Source organism: Sinocyclocheilus rhinocerous, unplaced genomic scaffold (genome assembly GCF_001515625.1).
Source record: "Sinocyclocheilus rhinocerous isolate Xijiao unplaced genomic scaffold, SAMN03320098_v1.1 scaffold484, whole genome shotgun sequence".
Taxonomy (NCBI): Eukaryota; Metazoa; Chordata; class Actinopteri; order Cypriniformes; family Cyprinidae; genus Sinocyclocheilus; species Sinocyclocheilus rhinocerous.
The window spans coordinates 747,718-768,928 of NW_015658063.1; the positions used below are offsets into that span (position 1 = coordinate 747,718).

At 37.0% G+C, this 21,211-nt stretch overlaps 1 protein-coding gene across 1 annotated transcript in view; it reads right to left on the reverse strand.

Annotated features, from left to right (window-relative positions):
- The window catches only part of LOC107722077 (pappalysin-2-like), a 62,704-nt gene extending 48,004 nt beyond the window's left edge, over positions 1-14,700 (reverse strand). The window contains exons 1-3 of the mRNA XM_016530301.1: positions 13,873-14,700; positions 10,577-11,639; positions 2,114-2,262 (exon numbers count right to left, since the gene is read on the reverse strand). Of these exons, the coding sequence (XP_016385787.1) occupies positions 2,114-2,262; positions 10,577-11,639; positions 13,873-14,695 (2,035 nt within the window). The 5' untranslated portion in view covers positions 14,696-14,700. The remainder of the gene's footprint in view (positions 1-2,113; positions 2,263-10,576; positions 11,640-13,872) is intronic.
- Positions 14,701-21,211: the final 6,511 nt, after the last annotated feature.

A 21,211-nucleotide genomic window follows, 5' to 3' on the forward strand; every position in this document is an offset into this window, starting at 1 on the left:
AACATTTCAGATGCTGTGCAACGAGATCGGTCTGCTGGTTAGTCAAGTTATCCCGTCCCATTGTGCAAAGTCACATGACTTTTTTGATGCGCATGGTGGAATTTATTTGGTAAATGTGATTCCATCGTAGTTTATGCACATTTTTTCTTATCGGATAAAAAGTTTATCCTACTCAATTGTGCGTATAAGTTTTTATGCACATTTTTAGAATGTCTGTGCATCTTGGCATTTCTATCGTGCGTTTTTTTTTTATGCGATATTCCAAAATGCGCATAAAAATAGGTGGATGGAAACATAGCTATAGACAGGCCGATGGCATTATCCTGTTTATTACATGGCTACTTATGTAAAAAGAAAACAATAGTAAAATGATACAATTTGGCAGTCTAGAATTCAACAGAGTCATGTAATAAGCACAGAATATATAACTTTTGGGGGACTTAAAATATATCTTTAAGGGGGTAGAAATGTAATGAAAATGAATCTAAAATTAAATTAAATGTATTAATATATGAAGTATGGTAAAACTTTGCAATAAGATTATAATGTTCATATTAATGCAACGAAAAATAGCAAAAAAAACAATACTTTTACAGCATTTCTTATTTAGGTTTAGGGTCATTTCTATGCATACTAATGCATTTTTAACATTTACAAGTTGTATAAATTAAAATCCGAATAAAAAATAAATAAAAATGAACAACTGTATATTAAGAAATTAGAAATACTCTAGATTAATAAATGCTGTAAAATTGTTTGTACCTAATAAATGCACTAAATGTTAACAAATTAAACATGAATGCAAAGTGTTACCATGTACACATTAGAAACAGACTGTATGTTAATTCATGAAAACTCATGAGCAAATTTAAGCTCACAAAAGCAAGTTGGTGCTAATTACACATGCTAATATCGGTTTAAAAGTTCACGTTCTACGCACAGGCCAAAATGATCTCATTAACAAAAGCTATAACCCAAAAAGCCAAGACCACTATGTCTGATCATGCATCCTGAACCAAAGGGAGGGGGACTTACATAAGAAACCTTCCTGCTTGAGAGAAATCTCCTTTTTAAAGGAGCTGGATTTAACTTAGACCACTTTAATGAGCTCTAAAACACAGCAACGACGAGTGCTATAAAATCAGCTGGCAGTTGGATGGAGATGGCAACAGCGTAATACCCTTCTTTTGTTTTTGTTTGGTTGTTGTCGAGTTCCTTTTCTTCTCTCCTGGTGGACGACCTTAATGATTAAGGGGCAATCTACAGGGAAATCTATGCGTGCTGCAAGTGTTTTCTTTTATGCTTGAGATTACGGCCCATTAATCTTGTAAAGGCAAAATACACACAACAAGGAGGAAGAGACAAGAATGTGTTTCTTTAAAGAAAAGATTTAAGGTGATCGGTCATGAACAAGAAGATGTATGGCATTAGGTACAAAAAAACACATGTGCTGTGGGGAATGTAGTGACAGGAAACAACTGAGTTCTTAACTTGACATTGTCCATGGTAGAATGAACCCAGTTGGGTTTAGAGGCCAAGAGGCAGATCTAGCGTAACGGTTTTTGTGTAAAGTCCCTGGTCTTTTATTTTGAAATATTATGTTGTCTTTTGTTTTAAAGTTCTGTTCTCATGTTATCTTGCCTGTTTTTTATCCCTTCCAAAAATGCACACAGCCCCAACCTGTTCACTATTGACAATACTGAGCTGTGACGTCAAATGTAGTGGAAAACATAAATCCATTTCATGCTTTTAAGAGCATTTAAAAAAAAGCAATAAAACATCTGCTTTAAGGTGATGAAATATTTCAGATTTATGTTACCTGAAAAAAGTTTTCCTGTCTTTTGAAAGGCCATCAATGGACAAAAGATGCTTTTTAAAACCAGATGTGTAGTTACAGCATCTACCAGCAGGGGCTAACTGAGCCATGCTAACCAACCAAACAATAGTCTTATCTCGTGTAGTCAAATCATTTCATAAGCCATCATTAAGTTTTCAAATTCACTTCATTGTTTGGCTTGTTTTTCCCTTCACTTTCACATAACCTCACTTCTAATAAAACTGGACTTGGGTTGTTCACTTCATCATGTTCATGAGCTCTTGTGATCCATCTTACCTTGATGAGTAAGAGCTTCTTTTGCCCATGGCCAGGTGGCAACCCCAGCAAGCTCCTCGCGTGCCGAATTATTAGCGAAGAACACGTTGAGAGTGTCTGAACTGCTCAGATGGAGCAGCTCTTTCAGTTCCTTCACGCTCAGATAAGCCCTGCATCAGAGATATTGACACACAGTCAAGAAACTTTGCATAGAAAATAAGTTATTATTAAGGGAACTGCCATAAACATCAATGAACAACATGCAGGTTATTACATTTTTCCTTGATGGATTTAGTTTATTCAAGATTTAGACGGGAATTACAATTTCAAATTTTACTGAATTACCAGTTTAAAACAACAAGGGTTTAAATAGTTTAGTTCACGCCATCAGAAGTAAGCAAATGGAATTTGTAAGAGAAATAACATAAACATTACTCCATGGTATTACATGATTACATACATACATTATTACAAAAATTAAATTTTTTTTAAAAATTCGCATCTTGAATTTTATTAGCAGTTTTAATAACAACAGTCATAAAAAAATCACTTTATGTCATGATGATTAGGGATTATAATTGTTTGAACTGCTTATGGCGCATGAAACGACTACCCGCTTTTTTATTCTACTCCCAGCTGTGATAAATCGCCATAGAGGCGCTTTGATGTGTGATGTTAACTTATTTTTACTTTGGAATATGTCACATGACATTTTTCTCTTTTGCTTTCATAGCTGCTTAAGCCTTTGCACTATGGCAAGCCGTTTTAACATTTAATCTATAAACCGCACTAGTATATAATTTAATGTTACTAGTACTTATTTTTTAGATACTAGTATGTATTCCATTAAGTACTAGTACTTATTCATTAACTACTAGTGCTTATTCTTTAAGTACTAGTGCTTATTCTTTAGGTACTAGTGTCTTTTGTAAAGTTACTAGTACTTATTCATTAGATACACTTATTGATTAAATACTAGTACTTATTATTAGATACTAATACTTATTTATTAGATACTAGTATTTATTTATTAGATAATAGTACTTATTTCAATAGTGACTAGTAATTATTATATTGCTACTAGTAACAAATTTTAAATTTTTTGCAATTTATTGCATTTTAAATATACTTTATTCTTATAAAAATACCCAAGATGGCTTGAAGAACAAAGATAAAACCATAAAATGTCGCAATCATTATTTATTTTCTTAATGCTTTATCAGTAAAATGCCCTATCTGCATGTTATTCAGCTATTAGGCTACATCTACAGCGAAAGCTGAATGTCTTTGTCCCTATAAGGGATTTCCCGGAATGTCATCAGTGAGCCTCACTTGTGGAGTTTCTGCGCAAGGGCGCCCTCTGTTGACGAGTATGAATGAAAAAGAAATTACAACTGAGTACTCATTATTGCTCACAAAACCCTAATTTGGGTAAAAATAGCAAAAATAATTAAGAACTTTGAGGTAAACTTTTGCAAATCCTTATGTTTTTCTCCAGTGTAGAGAAGTGTAAAAAAAAGTTCTTTTTCTTGCAGCAATATTTATTATTATATTTATTATTAAATACACAGTTTTGTATATCATAGTGAAATAGTGTTATTACAAAAGTAATATTCCTTATTTTGTTTAATGTTTTATTTATAAATAATAACCATAATCATTATTAGTTATATTGGTAAAAACAACATTTTTGGCCAAATTGTGCAGCCTTACAAGTACAGCAAACCTTTTTTTTTTTTTTTTTTTTTTTATAATGCAAAAAAAGTTAACGTACAGCCCTGATATGATATTTATTGTTTTTACTGGAGGAAAAAGAGGAAAATAATATATATTAAAATTTGTGTCTTATCTCCATCCTGCCACCAGAGGTCACTCAACCAACAAACACATTAGGCTACTATGTTTACGAAATTACAGTGTTTACAAAACTGACAAAAATACGTTTTCTATGTGCTTGTGTACAAATTATTGTTTTTTTCTATGTGGTTCCTTCAAAAAAAAAGTGCATCCTTCTCCTTGTTTTCGTTTCCTGTATAATCTCTCCTATATGTTGCTGGCTCATTAATATTCAACATACGATTACCATACTGGGCAGAAATGCAAATTTAAAAAATACTAGTATCTATTAAGTTCAGGATATCTTTGGTCTAAAAGGTTACTAGTAACTAAAAAATAAGTACTAGTTCTAATTTTTCTTATCAAGAAGAGTATAATTAAATGCTAGTCACTATTGGAATAAGTACTAGTATCTAATAAATAAGAACTATTATCAAATGAATAAGTATTGGTAACTTTACAAAAGGCACTAGTACATAAAGAATAAACACTAGTACCTAAAGAATAAGCACTAGTAGCTAAAGAATAAGCACTAGTAGCTAATGAATAAGTACTAGTACTTAATGGAAAAGATACTAGTATCTAAAAAATAAGCACTAGTAGCATGAAAATAGATACCTACTAGTACGGCTTATAGATTAAATGTTAATACGGCTTTCCATATTTGCATCTCATATCATTGAGCTGTTGGTTTGAAGAGGTCCGGTTCTTAATGGCCTTTGGATCGTGCCGAAGGGTCGAGCCTATTAGCTGAACCACCTACTGTTTCTTGGAGCCGTTCCATGTGAGAATAAACCAAGTATCGTACTTCTTACGTCGTTTTTTATTAAACAAGCAAAGGCTTAGCCAATCTTCTTGAGTGCTTCTTGAGTGTTGCCTAAATCTCTCCTAGGGCTAATTGAGCAATAGAATTTAAATGATTTAACAATTTGTGACCCTGGACCACAAAACCAGTCTTAAGTCGCTGGGATATATTTGTAGCAATAGCCAAAAATACATTGTATGGGTCAAAATTATCGATTTTTCTTTTATGCCAAAAATAATTAGGATATTAAGTAAAGATATTTTGTAAATTTCCTACCATAAATATATTCAAACTTAATTTTTTAATTGGTAATATGCATTGCTAAGGACTTCATTCGAACATCTTTAAAAGCAATTTTCTCAATATTTTGATTTTTTTGCACCCTCAGATTCCGGATATTCAAATAGTTGTATCTCGGCCAAATATTGTCCTATCCTAACAAACGATATATCAATGGAAAGTTTATTTATTCAGATTTTTTTACATTGTGAATTGTTGTCAATTAAGTAAAGCCAATCAGATGCAGAATATTGTGAGACCGCTAGACCAAATATTGAACACAATGGACATGTGCATGAGCAAAATTTTCTAATCTCTGTCCTCTCTTCTCAAAATGCCTCTCTTATGTCTCTTGGCATCTCGCTGCTGACACTTAGGTCATCACAACTGATGTAGATACACTGAACAGATCTGATTTCACTAACTGAAATATGGCCACAAGGTCAGTAAGTCCTAAAAATCGGATTTGAAAAATGAATCGGATTAATGTGCCATTTAAACAAATCCATAATAAATGTTGACAACAGTAGACAGTGGTAAATGATTACGAAAGGTAAAGTAGTACAGTATACGTCATGAGCCATTGTATGAAGTATAAGACTAAGTATAAGGCATGAGTCATGGTACAATAGGCATGACAAATATAAGCTGTGAATTCACAAGGACACATATTTGAGTGTCGCGATTCAATCCTGCCTACTTCCTCTGCTGTCTTATTTTACAAAATATTCATACAAATCAATTCAAAGAATTGGCTTTCCTTACAGAAAGTGAGTGTGAACTGTGTAGAAAAGGAAACCAAATTCACTTAGAATGCAATGTCCAAAGTTGCTTTGGATAAATTAAATGGGTCAAGTTAAAGGGATAGTTCACTCAAAAATGAACATTCTGTCATCATTTACTCACCCTCACATTCTGCTGAACGCAAAAGAACATATTTTAAAAAATGTGGGTAAGCGAGCAGTTTCTGGTCCTCCCCCTATTTTTTCTATGCTATGGAAGCCATTGGGGACCAGTTACCAAAATTCTTTAAAATATCTTCTTTTATGTTCAACAGAAGAAATTCATACAGGTTTAGAAAAACCTGGGGGTGAGTAAATGATGATAGAATTCATTCATTTTTGAAAGGCATTCATTCATTTTTGGGTGAACTGGTTTACTGGTTTAAACATTACCAAAAAATTTAAATCAAGTTAATGCAACTAGGTTACAAACTTTTGTACTTTTAAGCAACAAATCACATTTTACAGAGTAAGAGACCAAAACAATTAGCATTTCTAGTGGCTTCAGTGAACAGTATACCACACATAAATAAATACTCTCTCCAAGCCCAACTATAATAATTGTCGCAGAGAGTGCTGACAGTATTTACCAGTCCAATCTTTGAATATGTTTGAGGAAGAACATATTTTTATACATACAGATGTAATAACAAATAAATTATGAAAAAAAAACAATAATAGTAATAATAATAGGCTAATAAATAAGCAAAAATAAAAATTACATGTTGTCCATTGTTCCGAAGCTACCAACAAGGAAATCGAATACTAACCACAAACCAACTGATGCCACAAAAATGCTTATTCAGGGAACAAATACAACATGACAAAACAACAGCAAATGAAAATGTTCAACTGTCAGCACAGTCCTCTAATCAGAGCAATCACGGAAACTCGGGTTGGTAGGCACCAGGGATTGACTGGCACATGGTTAAATCCTGAGACGGAAGTGGGTTCTGCCACAAAAATGTAACATCTGAATATTTGCCCTCTTGACTTGCACTCATTGATTTCAGACATTACAACGTCAAAACGTTGTCAAAAAGATTTGTCAAAAAATATAATCAACAAACTGATGATAGATAGATAGATAGATAGATAGATTCCATCTTCCATTATTTAGACAAACAGGTACATCTGTCCTAAACTTACACCATTGACATGTCAGATAACTCAAACAAAGAAATGTTTTACAAGCACATTCGTGACCCTGGACCACAAAACCAGTCATAAGGGTCAACCAGACATTACAACGTCAAAACGTTGTCAAAAAGATTTGTCAAAAAATATAAATATAATCAACAAACTGATGATAGATAGATAGATAGATAGATAGAGTCCATCTTCCATTATTTAGACAAACAGGTACATCTGTCCTAAACTTACACCATTGACATGTCAGATAACTCAAACAAAGAAATGTTTTACAAGCACATTCGTGACCCTGGACCACAAAACCAGTCATAAGGGTCAATTTTTTGAAATTGAGATTTATACATCATCTGAAACCTGAATAAATAAGTTATATACACACACATGACTAGAGGTTACTAGAAGACAAATATTTGCTGAAGGGTGATTTTACAGTGACAATAATTATTTTACCTGGTCTTTCTGAGCTCTGATAGAGTCTATAAGGGGCTCACTGTACTGGGGGTCTTTGGCAGGATCTTTCAGCTCCTTACGTTCCTTGATGTTCTGAAGACAAAAAGGTCAGGGGTCAGGCAGACATTATTGACCATTATCATTGTTTACACAGCAGGAAACTGTACCTCAGGTGGGAAAACCCTTTCAAAAACCTTTTTCCAAAGGTCTAATGGGTTTTTGGCATGAAGAGTCCCGATATCAACATCAGAGGTTACAGGCGGGCCTAGAAGATGAATGAATTAAAAATATTTTGAACACCTACATATGTGACCCTGGACCAAATTAAGTGTCAATTTTTCGAAATTGAGATTTATACATCATCTGAAACCTGAATAAATAAAATTTCCATAGGACAATATTTGGCCAAGATACAACTATTTGAATATCTGGAATATGGGGGTGAAAAAAAATCTAAATATTGAGAAAATTGCCTTTAAAGCTGTCCAAATGAAGTTCTTAGCAATGCATATTACTAATCAAAAATTACGTTTTTAATTTATGTTAGGGAATTTACAAAATATCTTCATGGAACATGATCTTTACTTAATATCCTAATGATTTTTGGCATAAAAGAAAAATCGATAATTTTGACCCATACAATGTATTTTTGGCTATTGCTACAAATATACCCCAGCGACTTAAGACTGGTTTTGTGGTCCAGGGTCACATTTTCTGGGTATTCATACTTCCATGAAGTCATCCAATAAATGGTTTTACCTGTGCATTAACCTAAGTATTTTTTGAAAGAAAAAAAAATGACACACTTCACCTTTCAGGTGGACACAATCCTTTTGAATAACACACAAAAAAGAAAACTATTTATTAAAACAGTCATATTCAAAACCACCGATCCACTATCTCGCAGCAAAATTAATAAATAAATAAATACATCATAAATCACTGAAATTGCTAAGCATCTATCAAAGTTAATTACTAAAGAGAAGAGTTATCAGGTAGTTCAGTTCTATTGGCTTAAATGTCTGGACTAAAATGTCTTTGCTTTCTTCTCGTTCCATTTCTGGAGCTTGCCAAAAAGCACCTGGTGGTTCCCTTGTGCTGTTTCTCTCTACTTCAACAACAAATTTGCGTAGTGACAGCCATTGGCAAGTACTCAAGCTTCACTGCCCAGCAGCAGATACCTGGGCTATAACTCACAGAGCAAAACATTAAAATCCCAGACCTCCACATAAAAAGCACGCTATACAATTTCCATCAAAATGTCATCCCTGCATTAATTCTCTGCAAACTCTGGACCTCAGCCTTAGTGATACACTCTTCCAGCATGGTAAGGAAAGACCTCTCTAAGGGCTTAGTCTATGAGCCCAAGGTTAGTTTGGTCCCGTTGGCTATTATCATTTATACTTATTGACACATCATATTTAGAGGAAAACAAGTCCAGTAAATTAACCTTTGGGTTATTCAGTACCTTTGGATTGTTTTTTGAGTATAGCATGCCAAGGACAGTATGCTACTCCAGGTCACCACTACTACAAACTGTTGGCCTTAGTAGAAATAAGGAGGTCTGAAATTCCCTGAAGAAGGCTATATCTTTTAGTATTCCCATTCATCTCAATGGCAGTTGCTCGGCTGGCACAGGAACGCAGGAAACTTACATCATGCTAAAGCTGATTGGAACAAGCCCCAAGCTCTTTAGTGACTATCCTGATCTTTGAAAAGGAGAATTATCCCTTGCACACTTATAAGAGCCTTTCAAACAAAGAAATGTTGATGATATATAAACTGCAGCTCAAAAGTTTGGGGTTGGTATGATTTTAATGCTTTTGAGACAAATCTCGTTCACCAAGACTGCATTTATCTGATCAACAATACAGTAAAAATGGTAATATTGTGAATACATATTACAATTTTAAAGAACTGTTTTATATTTTAATGAATTTTCAAATGTAATTTATTGTAAATGAAGGCAAATGATCTGCAGAGTGTGTAATTACGTCATCTTCCACTAGGGGCGACAGGGCCATGCTAATCAGTCAAACCTTAACCCCTTGGTGCAAACAGCATTGAGATGGCGTGCAACTGATTTATTATCCACCAGCCATGGACAGAAAGAAATATTCTGCCTGTGGATTCTGGCTATGAACTTGCTGTTGTCCTCTTAAAAAGGGTCTCAGTGTAAAACAACCAAAAGAGTGTTTCTTAGACCACCATCCAATGGTATCATTGGGGCCCTATTAATCTCTATAGGAGCCCTTCAGGAACAGATAGGCAGTTCTTGAAAAAAGCTTGTTTTCAAGCAACCATAAAATGTCAACAGCTGGTGGCTGAGACACAAGGTCTCGTTGCACACTGAGCCTGGAACAACACTTCCTAGACTGTATCTGGAAATTTGACATTCAGCAAATTAATCCTGTTGATAAAAATACTTGGTGTAATCACATTTTCAGGATTTTACAGTTTTGTGAACATCTACTTACGTAGCATACATAGCAGCAGAAAAAAATAAAAGACACTGCGGTAAGCCATCAAACAATTTGTACGGGAGCAAAACTGTCTTGCCTTTCACAATGAATAGTGCCGAGACCTCTGGTTTTGTTGTTTAGCCACATTAAGTGTATACTTTGGCTCAGTTCTGCATCCAAATTTTGCATGCTTTTGTAAAGTTATTCCAGAAGGCCGATTTGTATGCTTTGCATGTTGAGTAATACAGAATGCTCTGATAATCTTGAAAATAAAAATTAAAAAAGTGAACACTATTTCACAATAAGACACTTTGGTTTCCTTTTTCCTGATGCTGCTGTGAGAAAATTTAACAAGCACATAACTTTTGTCAATTTCTTGAACTCAAAAACCAGTTCACAGTGATCTTAAGCGGGAAACGCTTTCAATCATTTTGTCGGCCTAGCACTTTAATGCAAGCAGCTTTTTGTAGGAACACATCTGCCAAGGACATAAATGTACATAGTTGATGTAATGACATGGTATCTAACTATGGTACCTGCATCAATTTCTATAGAAGCAAGCAGGCGGTCAGATATCATCCTGAGGGTTTTTTTGCTAGAAAGATTTTGCAATTCTTGAATTAAGACCAAAACATGAACCCTCTTGCACATCCCACTAAAATGATGCCTGGGTTCAAGTTAGTTGCCAAAGTGGAACCATATTGAATCACAAGCTCACCTCTGAGAAGACTCGGGATCAAAGCAGGTCTTTGCGACATCTGTGACCTCGGGGTCACAGCAATCACCATCATCATAATCATAGTGAATGCTGTTGCACTCGGAGTTGCAGACTCCATCCCTCCGCTTCCAGTTGTAGCAGGGCCCCATGCGCAAGCAGTCGCCACCATCGTGGCCCGTAAGAGGATGGTCGCACTCGGGATCGCAGTGGCGGTTCCCCACCTTGGCAATGTGGCAGTTGCTGAGGATGAAGCGCCGTTGGAGGGAAGAGTTGTAGATGGTGTGAATGCTGAGCTCAAGGGTGATGTTGTAAGGACGGAAGGCGTCTTCCAAGGCCTGGTGTTGGAGCTGGATCTGCAGGAGAGAGACCGTAGGGTCGCTGCCGTCATCCTTACAGATGTTCACGATGCGGTAGCGTAGGCGCTTCTCGGCTCGCAGTTGCCAGTGCTGGTTGTAACTGAAGGCGAAGTCGGCATTGTCACACACGGTCACGCCACATGAAGGCGGAAGAAATGGAGAAACAAGTTGCCGCTCGGGGACAGGAAGAGCCACAATGACTGGGTTGTGACTGTCTTTGTAGGGTGCCCACTGATTCTCAACCTTGGAGAAATCTGCCCACTGGGACAATATCGGAGTTTGTTTCTCTGCATGGGATTGGTGACCTTTAAGAAGTTCTTCGTGAGTGCGCACATAACCCCATAGCGCAACACCTCCCAAATGTCCGCGGAAACTGTGTTCGTGATCTGACTGGTCCCCGCCAAGCAAAAACAGGCGACAGGCCTTGATGTAGGGACTGTATAAGTCGCCCGACTGTTCTCTGCTCTCGCCAACCTTGGAGTTGTCTACGTACAGTGCCATCTTGTGGCCGTCATAACTGGCCACCACATGAGTCCAGCTGTTGGGCTGAAAGCGCTGGTGCGCGATGATAGTGGTGGATTTGAGCGCCCGATCAGTGCGAAGTGAGAAGAAAAACCTGCCATCTTTTCTTCCTGTAGGGTCTGCTGCTCGAATCCCAACAGACCAACCTTTTTCGCTCAAGGGATACGAGCAGTTGTCAAACACGCCTAGAAAAAAAACACAAACGAAGGAGTCAATGAGCTTCATCAAGCACAGAGTAATTGGTGTTTAATTATCTGAAGAGTTTAAGAGTTTAAGTCATTTCCATTCAACAAATCCACTGATATTCCCAGCCGCCTTTCTTAGGAGCAGTCACATCTGGCAGCCAGATGTTACCGTCGAAGGACAGAGAGAGGTCAGGGAACCCCTTCACCCTCCCAACAACACACGCACATGCGAGCACATACACACTCGGGTGCATTATTCCCTGCAAACAGGAGAACGAGAGATGGGCAGCTTTAAACAAAATATCCTGAGGGACGTGGACCACACTGAAATTTCATTCATTGGAAAAGCCTGCCGATGTGTGTGCAGAGCTCCAGCGTGTGACAACATCTGCAAATTTTTTGCTTGTATCAGCCCTGCAGTCATGAATTCGAAGATAAACCATTCCAGAGTACTATCCACTTGGATGCTACTACATTTTCAAAGCCTGAGTTCTTATCTTACTGTTTTTATAGTGTCTGTCTCCCACTGAATAAAAGACTCATAATAGTAGTACCTCAGACTGGCCTGGAGTGGCGAGTTTGGCTTGAGACAAAGTGTGCTAAATAAATACTTTCTTTGTAACCTTGTATAACTGATGGCTTCGATATGATAAGTGTTTATGAGAGACAGAGAAAAAGTGAATGTTTTCGAACAGTATCACTTAATATTTAGCGCTGAAAAGACCACTTCCAGTAAAGCCTTTGAACGCTCATTTGGCAGCGTGAGGAATTTTTTAAAAACTGGCTTTATAACAATAGATTCGTCCACTGATTGATAAAAGAAATCCATTGACCTCAGAAAGAGCTGGAGTGAATGTTCACATGATTTTAGTGATGATGACGAATATGTCAAAGGGAAATAATACAATCTTAACAATATCAAGATGGTAGAAACCCTCATTTATTTAAGATGTTTGTGAGATTTGATGACATTGGGGAATACTGATTTTCTCCAAGTGGTGTATAATTTTAAAATGGAATATCTAATGCTCTCTTTGAGGTCTGATAGATGACTCATCAGTGTTAGAAACAGATGAATAATATTTGTACCCCCTTTCGCCTAAAAGCATGTATTTTGGCATCCATGGTAGAGGAAAAGCCTCGTGCAGGTTACAACCAGAGAACTCTGGGCTTTGTTCTCCTTACTGGGAACTAGTCTCAGAAGCATTTCCAAATATAATCATTTCCACATTGACCCTCCTCAGCAGCCATACAAAAATGCACATTTACCTGATTATGAAAGCTCCCTTGGGGGATCTGGCACCTTCTGTGATGTTCCACAGCTTATTTTGTTTGTTTTTGTAATCATAATGTGCGCTTCGAAAAAGTCAACTCAGATGCCTGTCAAAACCATACAACAAGATAACTCTAACTAACATGCTGGAGGAAAATAAGCTCCTATACACACACACACACACACACATACATATATACACACACATACATATATACACACATATATATATACACACCACACAAAACAATTGGAAAGCATTAACAGACAACATTTCACACATCAGCTTTGCATGCGAAAAAAACCACCTAGTTTCTGCTTTGAAAATCTTTTAAATATATCAAACAATTGTGCTGGATGGCAGCTAGCTGTCAGTATGAGTACGGTGTCCAGAACATGCAGCTTATGAATCAAACCTTGGAAACGCAAAGCGCCATATGCACTAAACAAGTGATTAAATAAAGCAGACAGGATACATTGAGCAGGTGGTGGCCACTTGTTCCTCTAACACTCCTCCCTTAGCACTACTCATTGTTTGCACCTCGTAAGCAGCTGATTTCCCCATTCTCCTTTCACCTGCTTGTCAGCTGAAATCCTCAAACAAAGGCCTCTTAAATAAAACAACAACGTGTCAAAGCCATGACACAACACAGAGTCCGCCGCACACCATTTGATGCACTTGATGAACTGAGGCTAGTTTGAGGAATGAATCTGACTTTCTATAATCATTTTGGTCTGTATGGCTGTATGCCTTTCAGCACTATTTATTCTGATTAGACAGTTGCTAATTGTAAATAATGTATCCTTCAAGTTATAACTGCTGCTTTAAGTAATAGCCAATGACAATTCCAATTCCTAGAAAACCAGTTTTAAGAACCTAAGAAAAAGCTGCATCCCTGCTTCCAACATGGAAAACATGATTTTGGACAATGAGAATGATGTATGAATGCAGTCACCCACCTGCAATGATGGCAGGATTATTCTGGCCACCCTCCGGCTTGACCCACAGCTCTAAAGTGAACCTGGAGCGGGGCAGGTCTATGCCAAATGCAGGGTTCACCTTTAGTTGCTCCGCCTGGCCGCCAAAATACATGGCTGTCATCCACTTTGCGGGCACATTGCGTACATCTTCCCTCCACAGCTCCCCAGCAGTGCTCTGCAGCCCCTCTTGCTCCCCGGAATACTCTTCGTTTTCTGTAGAGGAGTCAGTGTGGTGGATATGGGTGTGCTGTGCTGTATCGTTTGGGACTTCTTCTTTGTTGAACTCCAGAAGGCTCCTTGCAACCCTTCTTAGCGAGGACAAGCTGTCTGTCAATTCACCTCCCTGTTCTCTCTGTAAAGGGTGTCCTTTTGATATGGACTTTCTAGAGCCAGAATCTGTGGCCCTCTGTAACTGTTTGCCTTCTTTCTTCCATATGAAAGTCTCTTCTTGGGGTTCATCAAATATCTCCCTCTCATTAATATCCCAGTTAGTTAACTCAACCGCATCTATGCCACTAGAGCCGCACTCACCTGAACACGACCTCACCGTTTTACTTTTCCTTAAGTGCAAGTCTATCAAGCGAGTGTACCGCCCAGCGACGCCCGCTAGAGGGTACTGCTGCGCCGCGGAGCGCGGCGGCCGCTTGCCGCTGATTGAGCCGCACTGTTCTCCAGCAAGCGCTCGATCCGCTCTCTGTGCCAGTGTCCGCTTATACTTCTGGATATGATCTGGCTGAGCCCTGTTTAGCGGCCATGTGTGAAATACTGCAAGAATAATAGCCAGTAGTCTAAAAAACATCATTTTATTGAGGTGAAGCTGTGTCTTTCAACGCGTGGACAACTGTTTGTTTTGTTTTGAATTGCACTTGGGAAGGGTGCTAATAGTTAATTTGCTTTAATTGGTTTGGGTGCCTTTTCTTCATTAATGATAGCATAAATTGTGTTTAATTTACAATAGGTTAATGAGTTAATGTTAATGAGTTTCTATTTTGCTTAATTGTCTTTTAAAAATTAAAATGTAATGACAAGGGAAGTCGAAATTGTCAGTGCATTAAGGTGGAGTCTGTTTTTCACTTAATTTACCATTTATGTAACTGGATGTCGGAATTAATGAGTGAATGACAGCAAACTTTCTACTTTAAATCGTTCCTCATTGCTTTTTGGGTGTTCAGGTTCAAACAGAACATCTCGCGTCTCAGGGATCTCCTCAAAGCTGCCTCTTTAGCGCGCAATGACTGCGTAAAAGTCTAATTGTCATTCACTTGTAGTTCATTTACGCACGCAATAATGTATCCTCATTGTGGTCGAATGAAAGCGATAATACCGCGTTTGGTTGCAGACTTACATAGCTTGCTGTCTGTATAGTGTAAGGTTGTTTGGAGAGATGTAACGCTGGATAAAGGTTATTTAAGATTGCCACCTTTCACCGGCGCGCAATGGGTCGCGTCCAAATGCTCGCGGTCACGCTTCGTTTTGCGAATAAACTGCCAAAACGGTCAAATAAAAAATCTGTCGAGATCTATTCTAACAGTGGAGTGTTTCAGATATCAGGGAGCTGTGAAAGTCCGCTTAAAAGAGTTTATTTTCTCAAAATATGGATCAATATCCAAAAATGTGGAGGCACTGAAAGGAGATTTGTCTTTTCGGCATGCTGGTCCAAGTGAAAACGGCTCTTTGGATCACCTTGAGATGGTGCGGAGAGTCCTCTTGCGCTCCGTGTGTGTCTATGTTCCCAGGCTCAGTCCCGCTGCACGCGCTCGCCACATCAGATCAAACTAACGCGCTAAACGTTTTATCTGTTTCCTCCAGCCTGACATCACAAACCCAGCCCCTTACCCAACCATTAGAAAAGAAAACTTCACCCAGGTCCAACCCAGCCCTTGCATGCATGCATCTATTCTCACTTTCTCCCCCAGTGCCAGTGCCATTGACATCTAGCTGCTACACCTACTTCTGTACTGTAATGCAAGAGACAGCACATCTGCCTGACATGTGAAGCAGGGCTGAAACACTGCACATGTAGGAAAAGACAAGTGAGAGATGTGTAAACTGAAAAAAAAACCATGGATGGACCTATGAGCAATTCCAGAACACTCTCTTAAGGAGAACTTAACAGAAATGACAAAAAGAAGCTTGAGGGAATGAAAAGCACATAGTCAGGTGGATCTGATTTTCACCAACTGAACAATTATTGAAGTAAAACTGTTTTATTTTAAAATAAATTAATATTATTGCTGATCATGTTTCAATAATTATTTTTAAAAAATTATGCATGTACAATGGATTTAAAATACTAAATAAAATAAAATAATGATAATAAAAAAATATTTAAAAGGCCAAATCTTTGGAACTTGTGTATACACACAAGTAATATATATTTTATATTAATATATCTGTGCTGTGCCTCAATTTTCCCTGTGTGGAAGTTTGCACCTTTCTGGAGCTTTTTCCTTGAGAGTTCACATACTAATAAAATCGAAGAGAGTCATTTGTTCTTGTCGCTCTTTCTTAGTCTGAGTTTTAATGATATTATGCTGCAAGTCCACTTAAATTACTGTTATTTTTATTTTTTATATGAATGGTGTAGTTACTGTACTTCAGTCACTGGGCTATGCTCCAGTCATATGAAAACATGCAGTTAAGGGAAAGCCGTAGTGGTTCCTATTAGCATTATAAAGACCAAAGACAACTTTAAGTAAAAACTTCCATTTCTCTCCCTCAGGGCTTTGTTTTGCCATTCTTCAGACCCAGAAATGATTAATGAATTAATATTAGTCATGTTTCTGATTATGTTTGTGAATAAACTGCATATTACATTTTAATGTGCCAATTCTCTTCTAAACACTCCTATGTCCTGTTCCTTCTCATATAAATGATCTAAACTGATAGAGAATGACTTATATAGCCATCTCGTTCTATTCAGAATCATGAAGTGCCATTGGACACACACTTTTATCTACTTATTTTCCAAAAAAATATATACATGAATTCCCACTTTCTGCTGAGAGTTCAAACACATCAATGAAGAACATAACAGAGCTCGCCTGCCACATTTTTATATATCAGAGTATCTTTACTGTTTTGTACAGTGAATAATAGCCCTGAATGGCTTTCAGCACTGCAGGCGCATATAGAGTAATGTGACTTGCAAATGAGTAGATTTGTGACTACAAAACAACCCAGCAACCACACACAACACCTCACACCACAATGGTCAAAAAGTTAGACATGCCGCTGTTTAATTTCCTAAACGTACTAGTTTTCGCCTCACCGTTTTTGTCAGGCTCAATTTGCAAACAGCCCCGACTTGGGGTAACTGGCAGTTATGGCAGGGGCCCCTTCGGGGTTAAAAAGGGCCCTAACAGTGGGAGGTAAGAATTCCGCAACCAGCCCAAGGATCTGCCTGCAAAACATTCAGCTTTTTTGTATCAAAGTGCTTTGAGATACAGCTGCAACTGTGTAAAAAAAAAATAAATAAAAAAAAGTGAATGGTCGCTCCCGGGCCTCACCCCCACTGCAAAGGACCTCTAAGAGATTATCCTTCATTTGAGGCTGCCCTACCCCAACCCAATTCAAAATGACCAGAAACGCAATGGGAAAATCCAACCTGATGTGCTGGACAAAAAACAAGGAAGTCCAAAGGCAACCCTTCCTCCCTCATCAGCAGAGGTAGAAAATCAAAAATAGACACTATAAATCCATTGCAGATACTTACCACATTTTCAACCAGTGACAAAACCAGTTTTATCATTTGGGAGACACAACTAACTTCCACGACAGAGCAAATAATTCCACAGAATAGATATTTGAAAAGATACAGTGAGGGAAGCAGGTGTGCACTGTGTGAACTATAACGTCATTTCCTAGTTAGTCATGGCTGGCTTGGCTTTAAGACTGGATTATTTGGAGTGAGCATCTGACGGCATTTTTTTTTTTCTGTATTTCCCCTCCTTATGTTCTAGATATACCTCAAAAACACATCTCAGTGGATTTTCAGTGCAGAGGGGGTTGATACAGTTCATCTTCAACAAGCTACTAGGACTATGGGGTCTTCTAACCACTTTTCTTGATAATCTGAATAAATAAATAGACAAATAAATAAATCCTCAAAAATAAAAAATAAATAACCACTTCACATTTCAATAATGTTTGCATTTTAAAATGTGGTACATTCATAAAGTGGCTCCTTTAGTAATGTCTCAACCATTAAATGCACTGTAATGGCTAAATATTTGTAAGTGCATCATATATCTGTTTTGTATGCTTGTATCCGTATGACAGTGTGTGTGCATATGTGTGTGTTGGCGGGCAGGAGGTGGACAGCTGGGATTTGTTACTCATTTTCCTGCGCTGCCCATTAATATCAAAGACAGACATCTGATCTAATTAAAGTGCCTAATGTTTTAAAAGATTTAATTTTGTTATTGCTTTTTGGACCATTGGATCCTTAGTCCAAGCGAACGATTGGTGTGTCTCAACAATTAAATGATACGTTTTTAACTACAGTAAGAAAGACAATCACATAACAACCCCGTAAAATAAATCAAGGCTATCCTTTTAGCCAGAGATTAACAATAGAATTAATAATTATTTTGCTTTATAAGAACAGAGACATGAATTCAGCATGATAATAGTAAAATAATGGTGGGTTTTTTTTTTTTTTGTAGTGGTGTAATTTACCACTTTCCTTCCAAAAGACACACTGTACTCAACAATGGCAAATCAGTCTAGCCTCTTCAATATATTTGAAGTATATTATCAGTTAAAAGGGGTTTATTTCTCCCTTTAGGGCCATAACAGAAGCACTAGAGATATATAAATGTTTAAAATGGCAACCACAGTTAGCCCATTTGTAACTGAGACACAGTGCTGGCCAATGTGAGCAGTCACAACTCATTCAGACATTTTGCCCGATTCCCTCCCATGAGGGCTTATCCATTTGGAATTTAAGTTGGCTTTAAATGCTTTTGTTAACTGCATTAACAACGCCAGCGATTAGAGCTTAATTTCCAATGAGATACCAGTAAAGAACACCTGAATCAACAAAAGTAAGTGTTGGAGGGCTTTGAAGTGTGGTCCATTACGGAGGTCAGGCAAGGAGAGCAGTGCTGTAATTAACTTATTGCATGTGAAGAAAAGGATTTTTCCCACCAAAATCACATATAATAGTGGAGTACAATGAGAATATTATCAGCAATTCTCATCTTTGATATGGTTCCCTGTCATATATATATATATAGCTGAATAAGACACTGTTAAATCCAAAAATCACGGAGAGTGAAAATCCCTTTTACAATGTATGAATAACACGTTTAATAAATAATACAAAAAAAACAGTTCAAATAAATGTAAATAAAGTCAGTTGCTAGAAATAAAATTTTGATATAATTTGTAATATACCGAAACCAGAATACACCCATACCCAGAATTGTAAAAGGGTTAACATTTCAGTTCAGTTATGTGGTAAATGTCTCTTTAATTGATTTTAATTTATTGTATAATTGAGCATTTTAAAATAATGTTTGACTGTCAAATAGATGTATAATGATACCTGTGTCATCGTTTGAATCTCTGGCTGTAGTGTTTCTAAAGATACAGTACTAACTCCCCCTGCTGTGTAAAATGGAAACTTCAGCCATGAGTGTCCATAGGAATCATTACAGACAAGCAAGTAAAGCTGATTAATTATAGCTCTTACACTGCCATCCAATCTTTATGCAATCTTAATGCAAACTGTATACAAATACAGAACATGTAGGCTGACAATCTCACTAATGGCCTCAAGCTCTTCAGTGAATGCCTGGTTAACATCACTTTGAGAACAAAAAAATAGTCTCTTAATGTATTATCTGAACAAATAAATAAATAAACAAATACTGTAATTTCCAGACATTTCCAGGCTTAAAGAATATGTAATAGCTGCCAGGTTTAAAATTATGCATCTTTTAAAAACAAAACTCACATTATTTTGACGGTTATTCAGTAATAATTTTTTATATATCTTGTGCACTTTATTCCAAGTCTTCATACGACATACAACAGAATTTATTTTAAGAAATCGTGTAACATTAAATGTCTTTACAATAACTTCTGGTCAATTTAATGTCTCCTTGATAAATAAATAAATAAAACCCCTACTTTTTTATTCTTCAGTCTTAACTTTTTCTCTTTTTTTCCTTTTTTTTTGGTGTGCCTTTAGATTATTGTATGCCTTCAGAAGACTTGAAAAACAGAGTACAATTTATATGGGCTACTTTCATGATACTTTTATAGTGATCTGTGATCTGATCTATAGAGTTTATCTGTTTCTATTTTCCTAAAGCCATAAGGCACTGAAACATACTGACTACACTCCTCAGAATGGATATGAGGACATGTTTTGGGGAAAAACCAAAGTAAAGAGGTTACTAAAAAAAAGAGGTTAAAGAAAGAGGAATGCAACAGGATTTGTTCAGCTGAAGCCTCCACTGCACTGCTCACACAGACTACTGAACAGAACAGACCAACGTTACCATGTTGGTTCATTATTTATTAGAAGTGTAATAGTATATTGTGTTACAGTATATCACAATACAATACAAAAATCCAACAATATGTATTGTGGACAGTGACTGTGACAATGTCTATTGTGTATAGTTTAGCCAAAATGAAAGTAAATATAGCATCAGACATGGTAATACAGCATCAAATATGGTAAACTCTGAAGGTCATACTTTTTTCTTGTGCAATTAATACACTAAAGATAAAAAAAATTATTTAATAAAATACATTATTTAAAACTTTTTAAATGTATATAGCCAGGGAAGTAATAATTGTGTTAGAAGTAATACTAAAAAACAGTATTTTATTTTATTTGTATTTTAATTAGGGATGCACGATATTATCGGAACGTTATCGAAATCGGACGATAATGACTTAAAGGGGTCATATGACGTTGCTAAAAAGAACATCATGTTGTGTATTTGGTTTAATGGAATGTGTTTATGCAGTTTAAGGTTAAAAAAACACATTTTCCACATAATGTACATTATTGTTGCTCCTCTATGTACCGCCTTTTTGAAACGCGTCGATTTTTACCAAGCTCATCGTTCTGAAAAGCGAGGTGTGCTCTGATTGGCCAGCTATCCAGTGTGTTGTGATTGGCTGAATAACTTAAGCGTGTACAGGAAATGTTACGCCCCTTACCATACTGTGATGCCGTGTCCTGGTGCGATGAGACAACACCAATAAAACCCATTACAAACGAGGCATTTGTTGCATCCAGTGGGCACATAATTACTGATTATAATGACTTATACTGCCTTTTTACACGTTGCGT